The 18,918-nt window shown below is 43.6% G+C and overlaps 1 protein-coding gene across 2 annotated transcripts in view; it reads right to left on the bottom strand.

The window, feature by feature from the left end:
- OVA2 (tRNA synthetase class I (I, L, M and V) family protein) overlaps nt 1-18,918 on the bottom strand; it is an 89,429-nt gene that overhangs the window by 53,777 nt on the left and 16,734 nt on the right. For both annotated transcript variants that reach the window (XM_087689726.1, XM_087689725.1), the window contains exons 7-10: nt 7,986-8,054; nt 5,744-5,851; nt 5,485-5,635; nt 5,004-5,238 (exon numbers count right to left, since the gene is read on the bottom strand). In XM_087689726.1, the coding sequence (XP_087545852.1) occupies nt 5,004-5,238; nt 5,485-5,635; nt 5,744-5,851; nt 7,986-8,054 (563 nt within the window). The remainder of the gene's footprint in view (nt 1-5,003; nt 5,239-5,484; nt 5,636-5,743; nt 5,852-7,985; nt 8,055-18,918) is intronic.

Here is an 18,918-nt window from a genome sequence, read left to right as displayed (position 1 = left end):
GCAGCTATTCTAATTCCATCTGCAATGGAGAATCTGCAACCTATAACAATAGCAAGACTTTCTCTATCTCAAATATTAGTTGCTCTATGGCACTCAACTGCCCATACTTTTACCCAAAAACCCTATGCAACTCTAGAGCGGGAAGCCCCTTTTCAAATTGGAAACTCGCTCTAGGAAAGATCTCTCATCGCAAGATCCACATCTTCAATATAAAATTCATCTTTTAGAGCTCTCTTGAAATCATCCCATATCGTCCCGTGGTTTGTATAAATTGCATTTACTCTAGTCCATAGCTCATAAGCCACAACTCCATCAAAATACCTTGACATCTCTTCGGTTGGTACCCTATATCAAGCTTTTATGTATAGACATAGAGAAATCTGATAATATTTCCTCCATCATATTTTTTCACTTCTTGTTTGAACATCTCATAGGTACTGATAAAGTTTATGAAGTCTCTGGCTCTGACAACATCATCGCTTACATACATACTGTCTCCATCTTCTCAAGTATGGACGTGGCTTTTCACATCAGGTTCACCAAATATCGAGGGGAGTATGTGTCAACCCACAAACCACAAGGATTCAAGAAAAGAATCAAGACAAATGGAAGATAGAAAGATTCCGAAAAGAATATGTGTATTGAAGACTTTGCACAACTGCAACTACACCCTCAGGTTACAAACATTGTGTCCAAGTTGATTGCTCAAACAAAACTCTTCCAAAAGATAACTTGGAGACTCTACGCAACCCAAAAGAATTCTACTACAATAGTGCAATGAGAAACAATGTCCCTTTGATAGCCCAAAGCATCCACCTACAATAGGCAAGTAAAAGCCTTAAGCAAGAACTTTATCAAAATCCTAAGGACAACAGTCTCGTCCTGAACTTGTTGTAACTTGTTTTCGCTCTAATTTTCTTATCCGAACTCAAAATATGACTATTCAGGTACTCAAATCGACTAAAACAGACCTAGTCTTCTACCAACAAATGTGGATAGAATTGCAAAAATCCTCTCTCAAGAACCAAAAACGTCACTTTTCGTAAAATGTGTTGCTTTTTTTATTTTCAAGTTCCGATGCCTTGTAGCACTCTAGATAACTCCTTGCATGTATTTTTATCCACCCAAAATTCTCATTAAGTTATTAAAACTCAATAATGGGTATTCTAACTATGTTGGAGGCCAATTCTTAACCTAGAAAATTTGTCACGATCATGAGTAAGTATCCCACAAGCATATATCTCGAACACTTATATGGATGTCTTTTTCTTGTTTTTCCTTCATTGGAGGTGTAACCATAGAACATCACACAATTCACAATTAGAATATTGAAGTTGGAGTCAATATAAAAGTAATTGACAAGAAGCCAATAAAACAATCATTGACACTAGAGGCGTGCCAACTACATAGTAAGTATTGGGTACTCAAAAGTGAACATTGAAAACTCAAAACCTTGCTGCCTTCTGATTGCAAGCTACAGCAAAGCCCCATTTTCCAAATTCAAAATTTTAGGCTTCTGCTTTGAGAGAGAGAGAGAGAGAGAGAGAGAGAGAGAGAGAGAGAGGCTTCAAATTTAACAATGCAGGCTGGTAATGCTGGTTGCAATGTACACTGCAGTCTTTTAAGGTAGAGAGAGAGAGAGAGAGAGAGAGAGAGAGAGAGAGGGTCTTCTCTCCTATGAAAAAAAAAAGTGAGGTCTTCTCTTCAATGTTCAGACTTCAGACTTTAGCTGTGAACAGTGACAGTGCGAGCTAAATAACTGCACTGTCTAAAGGTTTGTTTTTTTTGTGGGTGAGAGAGTGAGAGAGTGAGAGAGTGAGAGAGAGGTCAAAACAGGTTGGGGCAGCAGTGTTTCCTCCCTCCAAGCAAGTAGCTGTATTTCCGATAGTTTGTGGACTTCATGCAGGCTGAAATCAATTGTTGCAGTCAGAGAAGGTGATTTGCAGGCTATGCACACTTAGACACCAGAAAATGGGAAAAAGTAACTTGTGATCAATGCTTTTTTTAAAAGTTTGAAATGGGTTTTTTAGACATCTGAAAACAACTAGCCAGTGGACAACAGAATTTGTGAGACTCTAAAGGTCTACAAGAGGGCTGATTTGCATGCAACAGAAAAGGATGCAATTTGAGCTTCCTTGATGGTGGAATCAAGGGGCAAATTCGATTTTATGATTTCTGGTAATAGAGAACAACAAGACATTCCAAATGTTGTAGGAGAATTAGCTTGGACAATAGAGGAAATTGGAAACTCAAAGGCTCTTGAGTTCAAGGCAAGGCTTGACATCTACCTAAGGATTCAAGTCAAGTCTCAGTTGTACAACAAGATTTTGGAATAAATGTGAAAAGAAATAGCACAAGGGGTGCCAATGCTTGGAGCAAATCATACGTCTGCTCATCTCAATTTCTTGAGGACAATCTACCCCGAAGTGGTGAAGTGTTGAATTTGGAAGTCACCTATATTTTTCGATTTATTGCTTGCTGTAAATTGCTGAACACCAGTGTTATTCAGGGTTCCACCACCATTCTATAAAAAGGAAGATTGGTTTTGAAGTGTGTGTTTGGATCAGGTCACAGCGATCCACCATGTTCTCTCTTCTTTTGAAAACATTTATGGATAAATAGAGCTGATATGGGTTGCAAGCTGCTGCAAATGATCCTACATGTGGGTAGAGATCAGTATTGCAATTTAGATATGCATGCACTGTTTTCAGGCCATCCAATCAGTGAAAAGGCTGTGTGCTGAATGGTGAAGCATGTTGATGCCCAATAGACAGCCATCAAAATAGTTTTGTCATGTAGGGACAGTTGGCTAGCTCGAGGGGACAAAGCTAGACTGGTTTGGAAGGGCATGCACTGAGGATTCAGGGACTGATTTACTGCTACGTATTACCATTGACAAGATGACAGGCCATCCAATCACTGACAAGTCTGTGAGCTGACTGGTGAATCATATTGATGCCTAATAGAGAGCCATCAGGATAGTTCTGCCCTGCAGGAACAAGCTAGACTGATTTGGAAGAGCATGCACTGAGGATTCGGCGACAAAACAGGACTGATTTGCTGCTATGTATTACGGTTTACAGGGTGAATTGTGGACACAATAATTGTGATTGTCGAAATGGTATTTGAGCATATAGCCATCACAAATGAATACAATACAAGCTAAGTGTCAACTTTTATCCTTTGAATTGAGAGCTCTTCATCAACTTAACGAAATAATTTAAGGGGGCACCAAGTCAGGGGCCAACACATATCATCTATTAGTGTGGAGCTAGAAGCCATAATCTCTCATCTTTTTAGTGTGACAACATTCTGTTTGTGAGTATTAGTTGGCTGATTTACAGATAGTTTATTCACTTGCCTGGTTGATGATACTACTGCCCTTTAGTGCATCTGAAGACCAGCTAAGAAGGAGAGAGGGACACTGTCCCCCACCCGCCCGCCCCAAAAAAAGGGCTCACAAGTGTGGGCCAAATTGCCAATGCCAGACCACAAATATGTACTGATTGTGGGACCTGTGATTTGTGAAAAATCTCCACAACAGCAGTAGCATAACAACGACACAAAATGCTCATAAACTTATCACGAGGTCCCCTATTCATGTACACAACACAGTGTCTCAACATGTGTGACGTGTTCAGATAGGTGGCCGTGCTACTGTGCAGAAATACGTTTGTTTCTAGGGAGGCAACATCACAGCTCACAGCTTCTAATACCAAGGGCTGACCCTCAAAAGCCCCTCATCTGGCACCTGCTCACTGGCTCATCTAGCCATAAGCTAGTCACCACCGTCTTGGCAGCACCCTCTAACTGTCCCACATCGGGGATGCACATCCTTGGCCTGTTATTGCAACCCTTCCTTGGCTGGCAAAACTTGTGGACCAAATCAGACTGTCTTGCCTCTTAAAATGCAGCTCTTCTAGCTGTTTTTTGGCTGCTAGAACTTGTGCATACACTTGAAATGTCCCCACCTTTGAAAATATGCAACTCTTTTAGTCTGCCCTCTCTAGCAATGTTAGGACAAACTAAACCTGATGCAGTGCGCCCTTTCAACTGCTGCAGCTCAATCTGGCTGCTCCAAATATCATAAAGCAGCACCTCTTTAGCTGCTAAGTGTCTCTTCACAAATTCTCACAAAAGATTCAATAAATGCTTCAAAAACTAAATGGAATAGGAAAATAAGTACTCAAAATCTGAGCTGAATGGATTGAAAAGTACCAACCTGTCACCTTCAAATTTTGCTAAGTAACATACATTATGAATCACGTATAGTCACTTTAACTATAATGGTCACATGTCACTTAAGTTGCTTGCAGAAATCTGCTGAGTCACAAAAGTCACTGTCACTAATCATCTAACTCAGTAAAGCAATCTGATGAGAGAGGGAGGTTGCCCAAGAGGGACTGAGGCCCCAAAAAGCCGAAGAACAATGGCTCAATATAGATATACACATGACCAGTACACAAAAAAGTAGGGAGCCCAAAGTGCGGAGTCCAATAAAACATTCCTAACTTTAAAAGTGGGCAAAGCTCCTTATGTCCCTTATTGACTCGGTGACAGGTCACATGCAAGAGATGACCATTCAAAATACACCTAGCAGACTACTTTCAAGGTACATAACAAGAAAAGAGCGGCACTTTTTTTATGGCCATTAATCTCAAATGCATACAAGTTCATATATGATCCTGTCTTTTCAATATAAGACCACTTTTCAAAATTCAATTGAGAGACAAAATAGATCAGTGTGAGACTAACAATAAAGAAGTTTCAGAAGGGTATGGCTCAAAAGGAGGACCACCAAAGACTGGTTGCAAGATTAAATTTCATTTCCTTGCAACATTTGTGACACACTCATAGATCCTGGACTAAAGAGTATCTGGGCAAACATAGGGGCAAATAGACACTATGGACCTATTTTATTTACATATACCAAACCTCTACATGTAATAAAATCGAAACTGTGTTCTCACATTATCTAACATCAGATGGATGGCAGACTGTACCTCGAATGTTCTAAAACAGATCCAAAGAAAGACGCCTTAACATCTAGTGTTACGGCCCATTTTTGCTGTAGTTTCTCCACAAGATCTTGTGCTACTATGAGATATTTGATGGTCTGATTTTGCAAACCAGCTCTGTGCTTCTTTTGTTCCTTTCCCTCATTGCTAGAACCCTCTTCTGAAAGTGGAAGTTGAACTTCAACCACGGCATAAAGCAACTTTTCATTCACTGCCACAGCTGATCACCAACCAGGCAAACTGTTAAAAAGTCATAATCGAATCAAGAAGTCAAAATCCTGTTGCACCACTCCAACTAGCTACACACATAGCTTCAACAGGGCACTGTCTAAGCTGAAAACTACTTGAATCATGACCAAAAAAGTTATTTGTAAATGAAAGCACTCCCCAAATGCCTAAATAGATGCTCAAAATGCTTGGATGCAGCAAGCCTTGAGCAAAAACTGAGAAGTGAATGATATCTAACCAGCATTTGCAGGAATTGTCCACGGTGTGGTAGTCCAGATTGCTACTCCTAAGGAAGGAAGATAGCATTTCAGTTCCTCAGGAAACTTATCACCAGCATGAACAATTCTAAAAGCAGCATAGATACTTTTGGAAGTGTGTCTTTCTGGATACTGCAACAAGATATGAAAGTAATAACTTTAACAGCAAAACAAGTTCTTGAGCTAGTTATTACTAGAAATTTAGATGTAGATACATGGAAAAATGTAATGAAGCCTTACCTCAAGCTCTGCTTCTGCTAAGGCTGTACGAGAAGAAGGACTCCAATGCACAGGTTTTAATCCACGGTAAATATGTCCATTTAAGACCATCTGCCCAAACACTTCTATCTGCACAGATGTAAAAATGCATCTACTTGTTAACTTTAAATTCTAAGATAAGACATAGATGCTCCTACTTGGCCAGATTGGTCACATAGTAATAGTATAAAATTTAGAAGGTGGACTAATATAATCTCTGGGAGGCTCAGAGCTCAATATACAAATTTAAACTTAACAAAGGAGGAGCAGTTGCCTTGAAATTGATGAAAGTTTATGATGAAGTAACTTGATTCAGTAGCTTTAGTTCTGCCTTGTACTTGGAATAGATACAATGAGATTTACTTTCTTGAAATTTTAGACATGTACTTATTTGTAAGATGTTTCCTGTAAAGTTTATTTCTTCCTAAAAAGGAAGGTTTTTTCAATTAAAAAACCCCCAAGTGAAGTGAATGATGAAAACATAGGCTGTGTAAAAAGCCAATTTGCCAAACCATATATGAATCCAAGTGGGAGAAGGTATCCCAAAAAGCAATACAGCATCTCTCATGCATCAAAGCCTCCATGTTTCCTCTCCTATCTCCCTCAAAAAATGTGAATGATCTTGATCCATATCCTAGAAAAAGTCCCTGTTGTAAAAGCATATTGCTACTCCATCAAATGACAAAAACAGATATTTGAGAAAATCTCTCAGCTATACCCTTGAAGGAGAGCATCTAATACACAAGCTGCATACAATGCCAAACCGTTTGTGAATCAAGGACCAAGGTGGAAGAAGATGCCCAATCCCAAATAGCAAATAAGACAGCCAAACCGTTTGTGAATCAAGGACCAAGGTGGAAAAAGATGCCCAATCCCAAATAGCAAATAAGACAGCTCTCCTCCTCATACATCAAGGTATTCGTGTGCCCTCACCCATCTCCTTCAAGTGATCCCAAAAAGAACCAAGTGGCTTGCAAGTATCTGGTAACCCACAAAGCTGCATGCGTAATAGCTTTCAGCAAGCAGCAGAAATGATCCTTGGTTGCTATCATTGCTTAAGAGAAGTTCAATACTACTCAAGAGAATTCTGCACTATATCAAATATTGCTGTGTTTTTGGGAATGTGGCAATGCCTTGGCATGATGGTTTTGCAGCCTGCCTTCATTTAACAGCTCAAACTTATTCACTTTCCTCCCCAAACCAACCCTTGTGTAATCAAAGCCATTACTCAATAAGGAGGCTATCCCACTGCATCTCATATGTTTGCTTCTTTTTCCTGTGTGTCGGGTATAATTTTGTTTACTACATATCTGAAAATGATAATGTGATCATGTGATTTTAGTTGTGGAGCAGACTCTAATGAACATGTATGCACACAACCTTTTGACAAGGATAAATGATAAATCTAAGCTCTTGGATCAGCATGCAGATCATTTTCCAAATTCACTTCTTGGAGACTTGCCTCCTGAAAGACATGGGAATCATCAAAATGATCTCATCCTTGGTTCTTGACCCCATCATATGCCGTATTACAAAGTCATCAAGATAAAGCCATGAGGCAAGTGAACATAAAACAAGAAGACCTCTGTCGGTCCTTGAGTCAGCCTATTCTGCTGGCTAGTATCGGTCTACAGTTTGATAGTAAGTCAGTCACTACCATGTGTGATGAGACTGCATGAAGTGGTTTCTCTGGTCATACACACTTCCAACCCAACCTACAAGCAGTTTAATTACTTCTAGTTGAGGAAATTTTTATCATAATTACTTCTCCTAAATGCCTCTGGTATCCTGTTTACAATACAGCCAGACACAAGTTTAGGCACTTTAAAGATCCTGCACAATAGACTACTCTTCATGCTTATCATTATATTGTAACCCCATACACCTCATTGAGATTCAAGCCTTTATCACTCTTGCTGAGATCGATAACTCATGCTAGACTTAATTGAAGAAAACATAGCGAAATTTGTGAAATTGCACATATCTATCACATTCACTGTGTCAGTCACAATTTCCTGCAGTAACAAGTTCCAGGCAGTAGCAAAACTGACTTATTCACTTAACAGCTTAATACTTTTTTGCATGTTTGCTAATGTCCTTTTTCACACCTTGGCATATACAACAACACTTCAACAATGCTGAAATGAATCTGCAAACAAAATACTTGGGCAATCTAGGTGCACCCTCTTGTAAGGATATGCCAGGGGATAGACGCACCGCTGACCTGAGCAGCTTCATATTCCGGATGTAAAGTAAGATAAGGATTGCTCCAATCTGCCCAGACTCCGTACCTCTGAAAGTGTAGCAGACAATGCGAAAATGTTACATGTAACTCAGAAATTCCAGGAGGGGCAGGTTAGAAACATGTACATGAGCATTAATACAATTAAACATCCAACAATCCTTATGATTTATTCAAATTACTTCTATCTTTTAAGAAGGCAAAAAGACTCTAGATGAAGTTGCAAATAACCCATTTTCCTTTCCAAACAACTTGGAAATGTCAGGAAGGGCACTTTTTCTCAAATTTTTTAGACTGCCTATTCTACTACTACTGCCTTAATTCTGTAAACCTTGTTCACCAGCCAGCAATCAGAACTAGCATGAAATTGTTTGCCAAAATTTTTAGACCGCATTTTCTTCCTTATGCAGATTTCCCATGCGTATCCCAAATCATGCATACCATCCTTAAATGGCTCACTTTACTACTTTTGCTAGTGGACTCACTACGTGTGGAGCTATTTTCTGAGGCAAACCAAGGTAGTCACTCAACCAAAACTCAAAAGCTTGCACAAGGACTCACTCAAGAGCTTGCACAAGGATTTTGGTCATGCTCCAACTTGCCCTTCAGCATCGACATGGTGAGGCAAGGCCCTGGCTCCTCTTCCACCTTTGGCATTGACATCAGAGGAGGACGTTGCTCTTTTGCTTTGTACATCCAAGGATTGGTTTGTCATTGTGTATACCTTAGCTGTCTTCAACATCATTTCCCATGTGCCATTGATAATTATTGTAAAGGGGTTTAAAGGGCACTTGAGCATGTGAACAATCCCTTTGTCGAGGCATTGCTCAAGTGGCACCTTCTATACTAGCATTTGTCCCCATTTTGCATTACCCCTTGTCAAAAACAATGACTAAAAGACTAGAGAGACAATAGGGTTTGCGGGGAGAAACACGAAGTTTTAAAGAAATACCCTAACACAGAAACATAAACAAAAACCGTACGACAAAGCACAGCCTCATAAAAGAACACAGTTAGGCTAAGGGTAACTCAAGAGACAATGAACACAGTGAATGAATGAAGTGATATGACTACTAAATATACAATGCTCATGCAGCAAATACACTATGCAGTGAATGAATACTATACCTCAAACTCCTGTATCTCAATGATTAGGGCAAGGTAATGAGCTGGAGAGTGTGTCGTACTCTGAACGGATCCTCAATCGCAGCAAGGCAGCCACTGGATGTCGAACACTAGCAAACGCAGCAGTAAGAAGCTGGATCTGATGCAGACAGCAGTGAGGAGAGAGAAATACTAAAAGCGCAAGCTGCAAGTGAGAGAAAGGCTAAAAATGTAGGCAAGACAGCTTGCAAGAGAGAGAAAGACTAACAACGCAGACTGCAGGAGAGAGAAAGACTAAAAACGCAAGCAGGACAGCTTGTAGGAGAGAGAACTGCCAGACGCAGAGTTGTGATGACCTGGTAGGCTGTGCAGTAGCAGGTCTGCACAGGAGCAGCAGTCGCCTGGCTGGAATCAACTCCAAACTGCACGAAGAGGGCTGGAAATTAGGCACCAACTGATGGAGACAGCAATGGACAGCTTCGGCTGAGATGTCCTCCGCAAACGGGGTGTGGGCAACAAGCTGAAACACCTGAAATTTGCAAAAAACGAGATTAAGGGCTGAATCGAGGCAGCATACGTATTTATAGAAAGTTTGGGCCCTCCCAAGTGGGTTTGTGCTTATGGGACATAGAAACTCTCTAAGATTGCATTTCTTTTAAATAAACAAGGTTTCTTCATTAATTAAGCATGTTTTGGGGCTGTTTAAGTAAAACTAATGCATTTTTAGCTCAACAAGAGTGTATACAGCAAACGCTGAGAGAGAAGAGAAACTCAAAAACACAAGAACTCAGTGATGATGTATTGAACCATGCTATGAGAAGAACAGCTCATGCAGCGGAGCCAAATCTCAATAGATGACAGCAGTGTCTTGTTTGAATCACGTAGCAATACCTATGGGAAATTTGCACATCGAAGGGATCAAAATGCAATCCTTTGGGCAATGGACTATCAAAGTAATCACTGGAAAGTGAAGGATTGCTGTCGAGGGAGCAAATTGGAGTCCTCTTATGCCATCAAAGATGAGGGACATGATCACCAATTGTTGAGGGAGCAAACCACAATCCTAAAATGTCGAGAAGATGGCTAGGGCAACAAACACAAATCCCAAAGTATTGGAGCTGTTAAACGTAGGGAGAGCAGCCCAGATGCTGACACCAAGCACTGGATGATGACACTAGATGTGGAGGATGTCCCTGGGTGGCAAAGTGCAAACACCAAGGGCTCAAGATACTAATGCAAAGTGCTTGAACAATGAAGAGTGACGCCATGAAGGAAAGTGATGCCACCAAGCTCGGAACGATGACGCCAAGCAGGGAGAAGGCCTCTAAACAGCCAAACGCAAGAATGAGTGATGCCTGAAGGGAAAAAAAGCTGATGCCAATGTGTAAATGCTGATGCCAAACAAGGAGAAGCTCCAAAACACAAATGCTTGATGGTATGGAACAAGGCGCCTGAAGTAGAGGATGAAGATGGAGTAGGCAGCCACGAACTAGGAACCACAATGTCCACCAGAAGGGGTGTGAGGGCAATGGAAGGGCTAGGAGAGAAGGGAAGAATGTCAGAGTGACGGAAGAAAAGCGATGAAGAATGACTGAAGTGGGTGGTGGTATAAAGAAATGAATGAAGTGACTGCCTACTTTTAGGCATAAGCTATCTAGGGTGGCGCACCACTGAGTAGGCACCCACTGACAAAATGACCAAGATGTGGACACCAGCCCTTTTTGGAGCTATCAATGTGAAACCCTAACTAAAGTGTGTAAATTAAAGAAGTGGTTTCTCAACACCCCTTGCATTAGCATTGTCTTTTTGTATTTTGAGCACTTGGAAATGTGAATTCCCATTTGGGTAGCTTTTAGTTGAGGACAAATACTGTAAGGGTTTCACCAATCTTGGTTGACTAGTGACTTAGATACCTAAAGTTCCTAGGATGAGTACATGGTTTCTCTTGGTTTGACTCTCTTTTCTCGGTCTAGCAAGAAGCAACAAATTGGGCGCGCTGCCATAGGAAAGGTCAAGTACAAGGCCTCTTTTGATATTACCATAGAGACAATTCATCTTAGCAAAATTTCTCACTAAGATGCAATTTCCTATAAACTCTCCCACTATTCTTCACATCAACAACTAGAGCCCATAGCACAAACCATATTCTATCTCTGAGGACCAAGCATGTCGAGTCCATATCCACTTCTCTAAATAGCAAGTTGAGATGGGTACTTTTTGGCTTGTTTTCACATCTTTGTTAGAAAACAAGGATAACCTCGTCAGGAAGGTAGCCACTCAAACAACACGCCACAACTTGCACAATGACTTTGGTTTTCATCCACCTTGCCCTTTAGTAGCAACCTGAGGCAATGAGGCCTACAATGAAGAAGCAGAGTCCTTGCTCCCTTTCACCTCTAGCATTGACATAGGAGAGGTTGCTCCTTTGCTTTGTACACCCAAGGATTGGTTTGTCATTGTGTATATTGCAAAGACCTACAAGAGATACATGAACATAGTATATCCTCCATAGTCTAATTTGTCCCTCTCATCTATCCATTCGTCTCAAGATACTCCAAGGATGACATGGACAATCAAGTTTCCAATTTCTAGAAGACCACCTACCAGAAATGGCCAGTCTTGGAATCTCAATCATTGATTATTTCATTGCACAAATTAATGACATGGACAATCAAGTTTCCAATTTCTAGAAGACCGTCTACCAAAAATGACTAGTCTTGGAATCTCAACCGTTGATTATTTCATCGCACAAATTATAGAGTCTATGAAGATGCTAAACAAAAAGACCAACCAACTCGTGGCTTTTGACAGTCATCTTCATAAGAATGAATCGAGTCATTTTTCTCAATTGGTTGACCACAACCCAAATTGCATCATGACCTCGATTTATACATGTGCAAAATCCATAGATATCTTACTACAAAATCTATAGAACTGTTGCTAAGCTTCTTATTGGAAGTTTGCTAAGGATGCAATATCCCTACTATCAAAGTGCAGCGGTGCGGAAGCGTAGGATTGAGAGAGAGAGAACGCAGAGAGAAGAGAGAGAAAGAGACAGTGGAAGATGAAGATCTGCTGTATAAAGTGTGCTGTATACAAAGATATGCAGATATGTACACGGGCGCAGTGCGCTGGACTGCGTGTCTCCACCTCGACGATGCAACCTGCTGTTCACCTCGAAGTCTGCTGCAGTCTGCACTGTCTCCTGTCAGAAATCTGCGAACAGAGACGGAATCTGCGCGAGCCACCAACCTGTAATCTGCGAGCAGAACAATGTGTAAGACTGCTGGAAATCCCGGCTATAAATAGCCAAAAACTAGGCGCAAAATAACTGCAGGTCGGCTGCATTCGGCTGCATTAAATGCAGCCGACTGTACGGCAGCAGGTCGTGGCAGTCCGACTGTACAGTTCGACTGGACTGCAGTCCGACTGGCTCTGATGGCTAACACCCCCTCTCAGAGCCTGGGCGGGACAGAAGCCTGAGGGGTCTGGAGTGTCTCCGAAGGAGAGCCTGGGGAAGTGCCTTCGTAAACAAATCTGCAAGATTGTCCTCCGTCTTGCAGTACTCCACGGTGATGGTCTCATCCAAAAGCTTCTGTCTGATAAAATGGTATTGGATCTCTATGTGCTTCGTCCGGACATGGAAAACAGGATTCCGTGCCAAGGCAATGTAACTCTCATTGTCGCATTGCAGCAAAGTAGGACGAGTCTGGGGGCAGCCAAGCTCCTCCAACAATCTCGGAAGCTACACAGCCTCACATGTGGTGGAAGACGCGGCCCGATACTCCGCCTCAATAGACGAAAGGGCTACCGTGGGTTGCTTCTTGCTACTCCATGAGATAACACCTGCACCCAAGGTAAAATAGTAACTTGTAGTAGACCGCCTGTGGTTTACATCACCGGCCCAATCGGAGTCGCTCAAACCTGCAAGAACAAGATCTGAACCACCTGTGCCTGCGGGATAATGAATCCCTAAATCAGACGTCCCCCTCAAATCCCGAAGTATCCTTTGAGCAGCCTGCCAATGCACCGTTTGAGGTGCACTCATAACCCTGCCAAGAGCCCAACAACAAAACAAAGATCAAAACGAGTGTTGAGGAGCCAAATCAATGATCCAATCAACTGACGATAGCGGGAAGCATCCGCCATGGGAGAAGCTGAATGGGAAGTGGCCTTCCAGTTCGGATCCATAGGAGTAGAAAGGGTCCGACAATCCTCCATCGCAAAAGAAACCAAGAGCTCCTGTACATATCTCTGCTGAGAGATGAAGATCCCCCTCTGAGACTGATAAATCTCATGGCCCAAAAAGAAATGGAGTAGACCCAAGTCCTTCATCTCGAACGTCCGATGTAAAGCTGCCTTCGTCTCTTGGACCTTCTGTACATGATCACCTGTGACAATCAAATCATCAACATACAACACAAAAAGCACACAACCAGCCTCGGAAGTGTGTACATAAAGCTGTGGATCAGCCTTAGAACGCCAATATCCCAACTGTGACTGAAGGAACGAATCAATCTTCTCGTTCCATGCACGCGGAGCTTGCTTGAGGCCATACAAGGCCTTCTTCAACCTGTAGACTTTCCCATTTGAAGATCCAAAGCCAGGAGGCTGCTCTACGTAGGTCTCCTCCTTCAGATCACCATTGAGGAAGGTCGACTTCACATCCAACTGGTAGACAGGCCATCTCCTATGGCCAGCCAAGGCAAGAACAGCTCGAATAGTCGCCATACGAGCAGTGGGGGCAAAAGTATCATGACAATCAATCCCTGGGCGCTGTGCAAAACCTTTAGCAACAAGGCGAGCCTTGTGCTTATCCAAAGAACCATCGCTATGGCCAGCCAAGGCAAGAACAGCTCGAATAGTCGCCATACGAGCAGTGGGGGCAAAAGTATCATGACAATCAATCCCTGGGCGCTGTGCAAAACCTTTAGCAACAAGGCGAGCCTTGTGTATATAAAGCTGCGAATCAGCCTTAGAACGCCGATATCCCAACTGTGACTGAAGGAACGAATCAATCTTCTCGTTCCATGCACGCGGAGCCTGCTTGAGGCCATACAAGGCCTTCTTCAACCTGTAGACTTTCCCATCTGAAGATCCAAAGCCAGAAGGCTGCTCTACGTAGGTCTCCTCCTTCAGATCACCATTGAGGAAGGCCGACTTCACATCCAACTGGTAGACAGGCCATCTCCTATAGCCAGCCAAGGCAAGAACAGCTCGAATAGTCGCCATACGAGCAATGGGGGCAAAAGTATCATGATAATCAATCCCTGGGCGCTGTGCAAAACCTTTAGCAACAAGGCGAGCCTTGTGTTTGTCCAAAGAACCATCGCTAAGGTACTTGGTCTTGAAGACCCATTTGACGCCAATCACCTTCTTATTCGGGGGGCGTGGCACGAGTGACCAAGTGCCATTCCTCTCAATAGCCTCCAACTCGGCTTCCATAGCTTTCTTCCATGGTGCGAACTGTAAAGCCTCCTTCACGGAGATGGGCTCTCGATCCTGCATAACACTGGTCATTAGACAATAGTTAGAGCAAACAAGCTTCGTAGAATGTGCCTGGTGCCTCCGTAACCGCCGCGGACCATCCTACGGTCCCCACTCCTCAGGAACCCCCTCGATCCCTGAATCACGGAGTGTGTCACGGGCCCAACGAGGAGAAGGCCGGACCTCTCCTCGTCTCTCTCCATCAGCTGAAGACTTTGGGATATCCACCAGTGGTAACTCCTCGGGGGTGACAGGTGGAACAGTACACTCTGTGTCAGAAACAGAATCTGAATCAAAAGACGCGGGCTCCAAAGGAACTGTAGCGGGAGCCCAACTCTCCCCTGGATCTCCAAGAACGGGATGCTCCTCACCCGCTGGTATGGCCGGAACCTCCACAAACCACACATCTCGACTGGTGTACACATCCCACTTGACGGAATCATACAAACGATAGCCTTGGGACTTGGAGCTGTAGCCAACAAATACCTGTCTTCGAGAAGCTGCTTCAAATTTATCACAATGAGCCTTGGGAATGTGAACATAGGCATCACACCCAAAGACCCTAAAATAAGAAACATCGGGCTTAGTCCCAAAGTAAGCCTCAAAAGGTGTCATCCCATCAACGGCCGAAGTAGGGGATCGGTTAAGGATGTGGACTGCAGTAGCCACAACCTCGGCCCACAAAAACTGAGGTGTCTGTCGGTGCTCCATCATGGTGCGCGCCATCTCGATCACACTGCAGTTCTTCCGTTCAAGAATGCCATTTTCTTGAGGAGTGTTGGTATTAGCAAACTCCTGGTGAATACCTTTATCTGCACAAAAACGAGCAAACTCATTAGAAACAAATTCACCACCCTTGTCAGATCGCAAGGTCTTCAATCTCCGGCCTGATCGGTTCTCCTCAAAGAGAAGCCAATCCTTGAAGTGGGAGAAAGCTTCTGACTTCAATGCCAAGAAATAGGCCCATGTCATCCTGCTGTAGTCATCTACGATCAACATGAAGTACGAGCTCCCTCGCAAGGACTCATTTCTCATAGGGCCACAAAGATCCGTAGATACAAGCTCCATCGGTGAAGTAGACCGCCGCGAAGCTTTGTGGGGAATGGCATCCCTATGCTGCTTCCCACGAATGCAGGAGACACATGGCTGCTGGCTCACCACTATGTCCGGCAACCCTCGAACAAGCTGTCCACGTGACGCCCTCCAAAGATAATCATAGTTGAGGTGACCAAACCGAGCATGCCATAGCTCTGACTGTGTCTGAGAGGTAAGAAGAAGAGTAGAGAGGGCGGTGGAAGACTTCAATTTATAGATGCCGTTCTCCTCATATCCGGATGATAGAACCTTCCTTGACCCACGATCAAGGACTCGTACCGAATCACTGTCAAACTCCACCAAAAGTCCAAGGGAGCAAATCTTATGAACTGACAGTAGATGATACCCTAAACCTGGTACATGCAAGACCTGTGAGGTATGGGTACCACCACGTCCATCTGGAATAAGCTGCATCTCACCTCGTCCTGCAATAGACACTGAAGAGCTATCTCCAATGAGAATCTGCCCACGCGAGGGTCGCAACTGGGCAACACCATCTGATGAAGGAGTCATGTGCCGGGAGGCACCACTGTCAACGATCCACTCTCGAGCCTGGGGAGCTGTCATCGCAGCATCAGAAGCATTCGGTGTAGAGTCCTCAATGACAGCTAGATGAAGAAATGCAACTGATGAGGGTGCAGCCACCGCTCCAGAATCCTTCGTGTCCTTCTTGTTGGTGTCCTTCTTGTCTTTGTCAGGGCAATCCTTCTTCCAATGGCCAGTCTTTCCACAAATATGGCATGTGGATTCTTTGTCCTTGTCCTTCTTTGACTTGTTATCCCCCTTCTTCTTCTTTTGGTCCTTCCCCTTCTTCTGAGAGGCTTGACCTATCAGTGCCTCCGACTTGGAAGCATTCTGTCCCTTTAGTTGTTCCTCTTGGTCCAAGACCATAGGAACCAACTCTTCCCACCGAAGAGTGGACTCTCGCCCCGAAGCAATAAGGGCGGAGTGGAAAGCACCGAATCGTGGCGACAACTGGGACAAGAGTGTGATCGCCATGTCTTCGGGAGGAAATCGGCTTCCCCGCATTCTGAACCTGCATCTGAAGCTGTCTAAGCTTGTTGATGTGCTCCCGCAACGAAGAAGACTTGTTCACCGACAAGGTCTGCATTTGTACCTCCAAAGAAACCCGCTTCATAAAGGTCATCCGGTTATACATCTGATCGAGCTCCAGCCATATCTCTCGAGCCACCGTCAAGTGCTTGATGTGAGCTATCACGGCTGTAGTACAAGACAGAAAAAGAAAGGAACGAATCCTTGCATTCAGTTTGTCCCAGTGAGACTGTGCCTTGGCCAACTCCGCACGAGCATCGGAAGAGAGTTTGGACTCATCTCTCACCGAGGGCCGGTCGATCTCCTCCTGTACAAGCTCCGCTAAATCGTAGGACTCAAGAATGGCCAACATCATCACGCCAGATGTGGTAGTTGTCGCCATCGAGCTTCTGATCTGCGGGAAGAGCCGGTAAGACACGTACCTTCCGGTCCATAATCGTCTGGAACTCCAAGTCAATCTCGGTAGACATCTTCACCTGTAATGCCTTCACAAACGCAAAAGCAGCCCCCTCTGACTGTGAAAACGCAGCCTGCTAGGGCTTTTCTGCGTCCCAAAACTTCTTCACCCGCCGGAGGCGATGAAAAAGAAAAACCTGCACTTGAAAGCTGAAAACTCAAACTTCCTCCTCGTCAAACAGCAGCAAATCCACCACCTGGACTCCTTTCCGACGCGCCCACGCTCGCTTCAGCCTTGTTCCGAGGCGCAGCCCTCCTGCCTGCCCTCAAATGCTGAAAACGCAGCCTTGTGTCGCGATAGAAACTCCTCTTCAGGTTGGTTCTGCACTCAATCAGTCCTTCTACACTGCTCTGATACCATGTCAGAGTGCAGCGGTGCGCAAGCGTAGGACTGAGAGAGAGAGAACGCAGAGAGAAGAGAGAGAAAGAGACAGTGGAAGATGAAGATCTGCTGTATAAAGTGCTGTATACAAAGATATGCAGATATGTACACGGGCGCAGTGCGCTGGACTGCGTGTCTCCACCTCGACGATGCAACCTGCTGTTCACCTCGAAGTCCATTGCAGTCTGCACTATCTCCTGTCAGAAATCTGCGAACAAAGACAGAATCTGCGCGAGCCACCAGCCTATAATCTGCAAGCAGAAGAATGTGTAAGACTGCTGGAAATCCCGGCTATAAATAGCCAAAAACTGGGCGCAAAATAACTGCAGGTCGGCTGCATTAAATGCAGCCGACTGTACGGCAGCAGGTCGGACTGCCACGTGGCAGTCTGACTGTACAGTCCGACTGGCTGCAGTCCAACTGGCTCTGATGGCTAACACCTACTTGTTTGTGTCGTTTGGCTTTATTAAGCTGACAATGCAAGCACTCATGCACATAAGACTCAACCAAAGTCTTCATGGGGAACCAATAAAAGTAGTAAGTAAACAAGGCCAAAGTCTAGTGTATGCCAAGGTGCCCAGTGATCGATATGTCATGACACTCATTTTCAAACCTATGGATATCCCGATCATCTAGCACATACTTTGCCTTATTTATAACAGAATATTTTTCCACCATCTCTCTCTGTAGCCAGCTTTCTATTAGAGATTTATTCATCTCTTGGACAAGCATTGGCAAATTACTATTGTACAGTTAGCACTCTCAGGCACAATTATGCATTTCCTATTTATCAAGTTGGACAGCTAGATGCAGTCTATAGGTCACTTCCAGCTTTACTGAAGAGTCTAACAGGCCATATTTGCAGTAGTTGGTCAATTTTTACTCGCCAACTTGATAATTTTATTGCTTGTATTCATGCCTATTTATAGGTGGCTTGGCCTAGTCATTCTTCACTTGTCTTTTCAAGTGAAGAGAGAGATTTGCTCACGGAGATACATTCGATAGCCCATATACACATCTGCCTTCTTCATTTCAACATTCATCTATTGCAAATTTCTACATTTTATTGTCTCTTTTCTCTATTCAACTTCTCTCGTGTTCATTTTCTTTCAGTTCAGTCATACGCTTCTGCATTCACTACACTAGGATACTTTCAAGCATCTGGTCTGCCAAAGCTTCTTGGGCTCCTCAAACAGGGTCCTATTCTTTCTCTTTGCAACATAATTCTATTGAGGTGTATTTTGTAAGGAAACTATCCTCTTATCCCATAATTTAGGAGGTATTGGTTGAATTCTTTGCATAAGAATTCTCTTCCATTATTGGATCCCCAAAATGAAC

Source organism: Lygodium microphyllum, chromosome 12 (genome assembly GCF_053477565.2).
Source record: "Lygodium microphyllum isolate KBCC chromosome 12, Lygodium_microphyllum_v1.1.10, whole genome shotgun sequence".
Lineage (NCBI taxonomy): Eukaryota > Viridiplantae > Streptophyta > Polypodiopsida > Schizaeales > Lygodiaceae > Lygodium > Lygodium microphyllum.
This window is presented reverse-complemented; position numbering and strand designations above follow the sequence as displayed.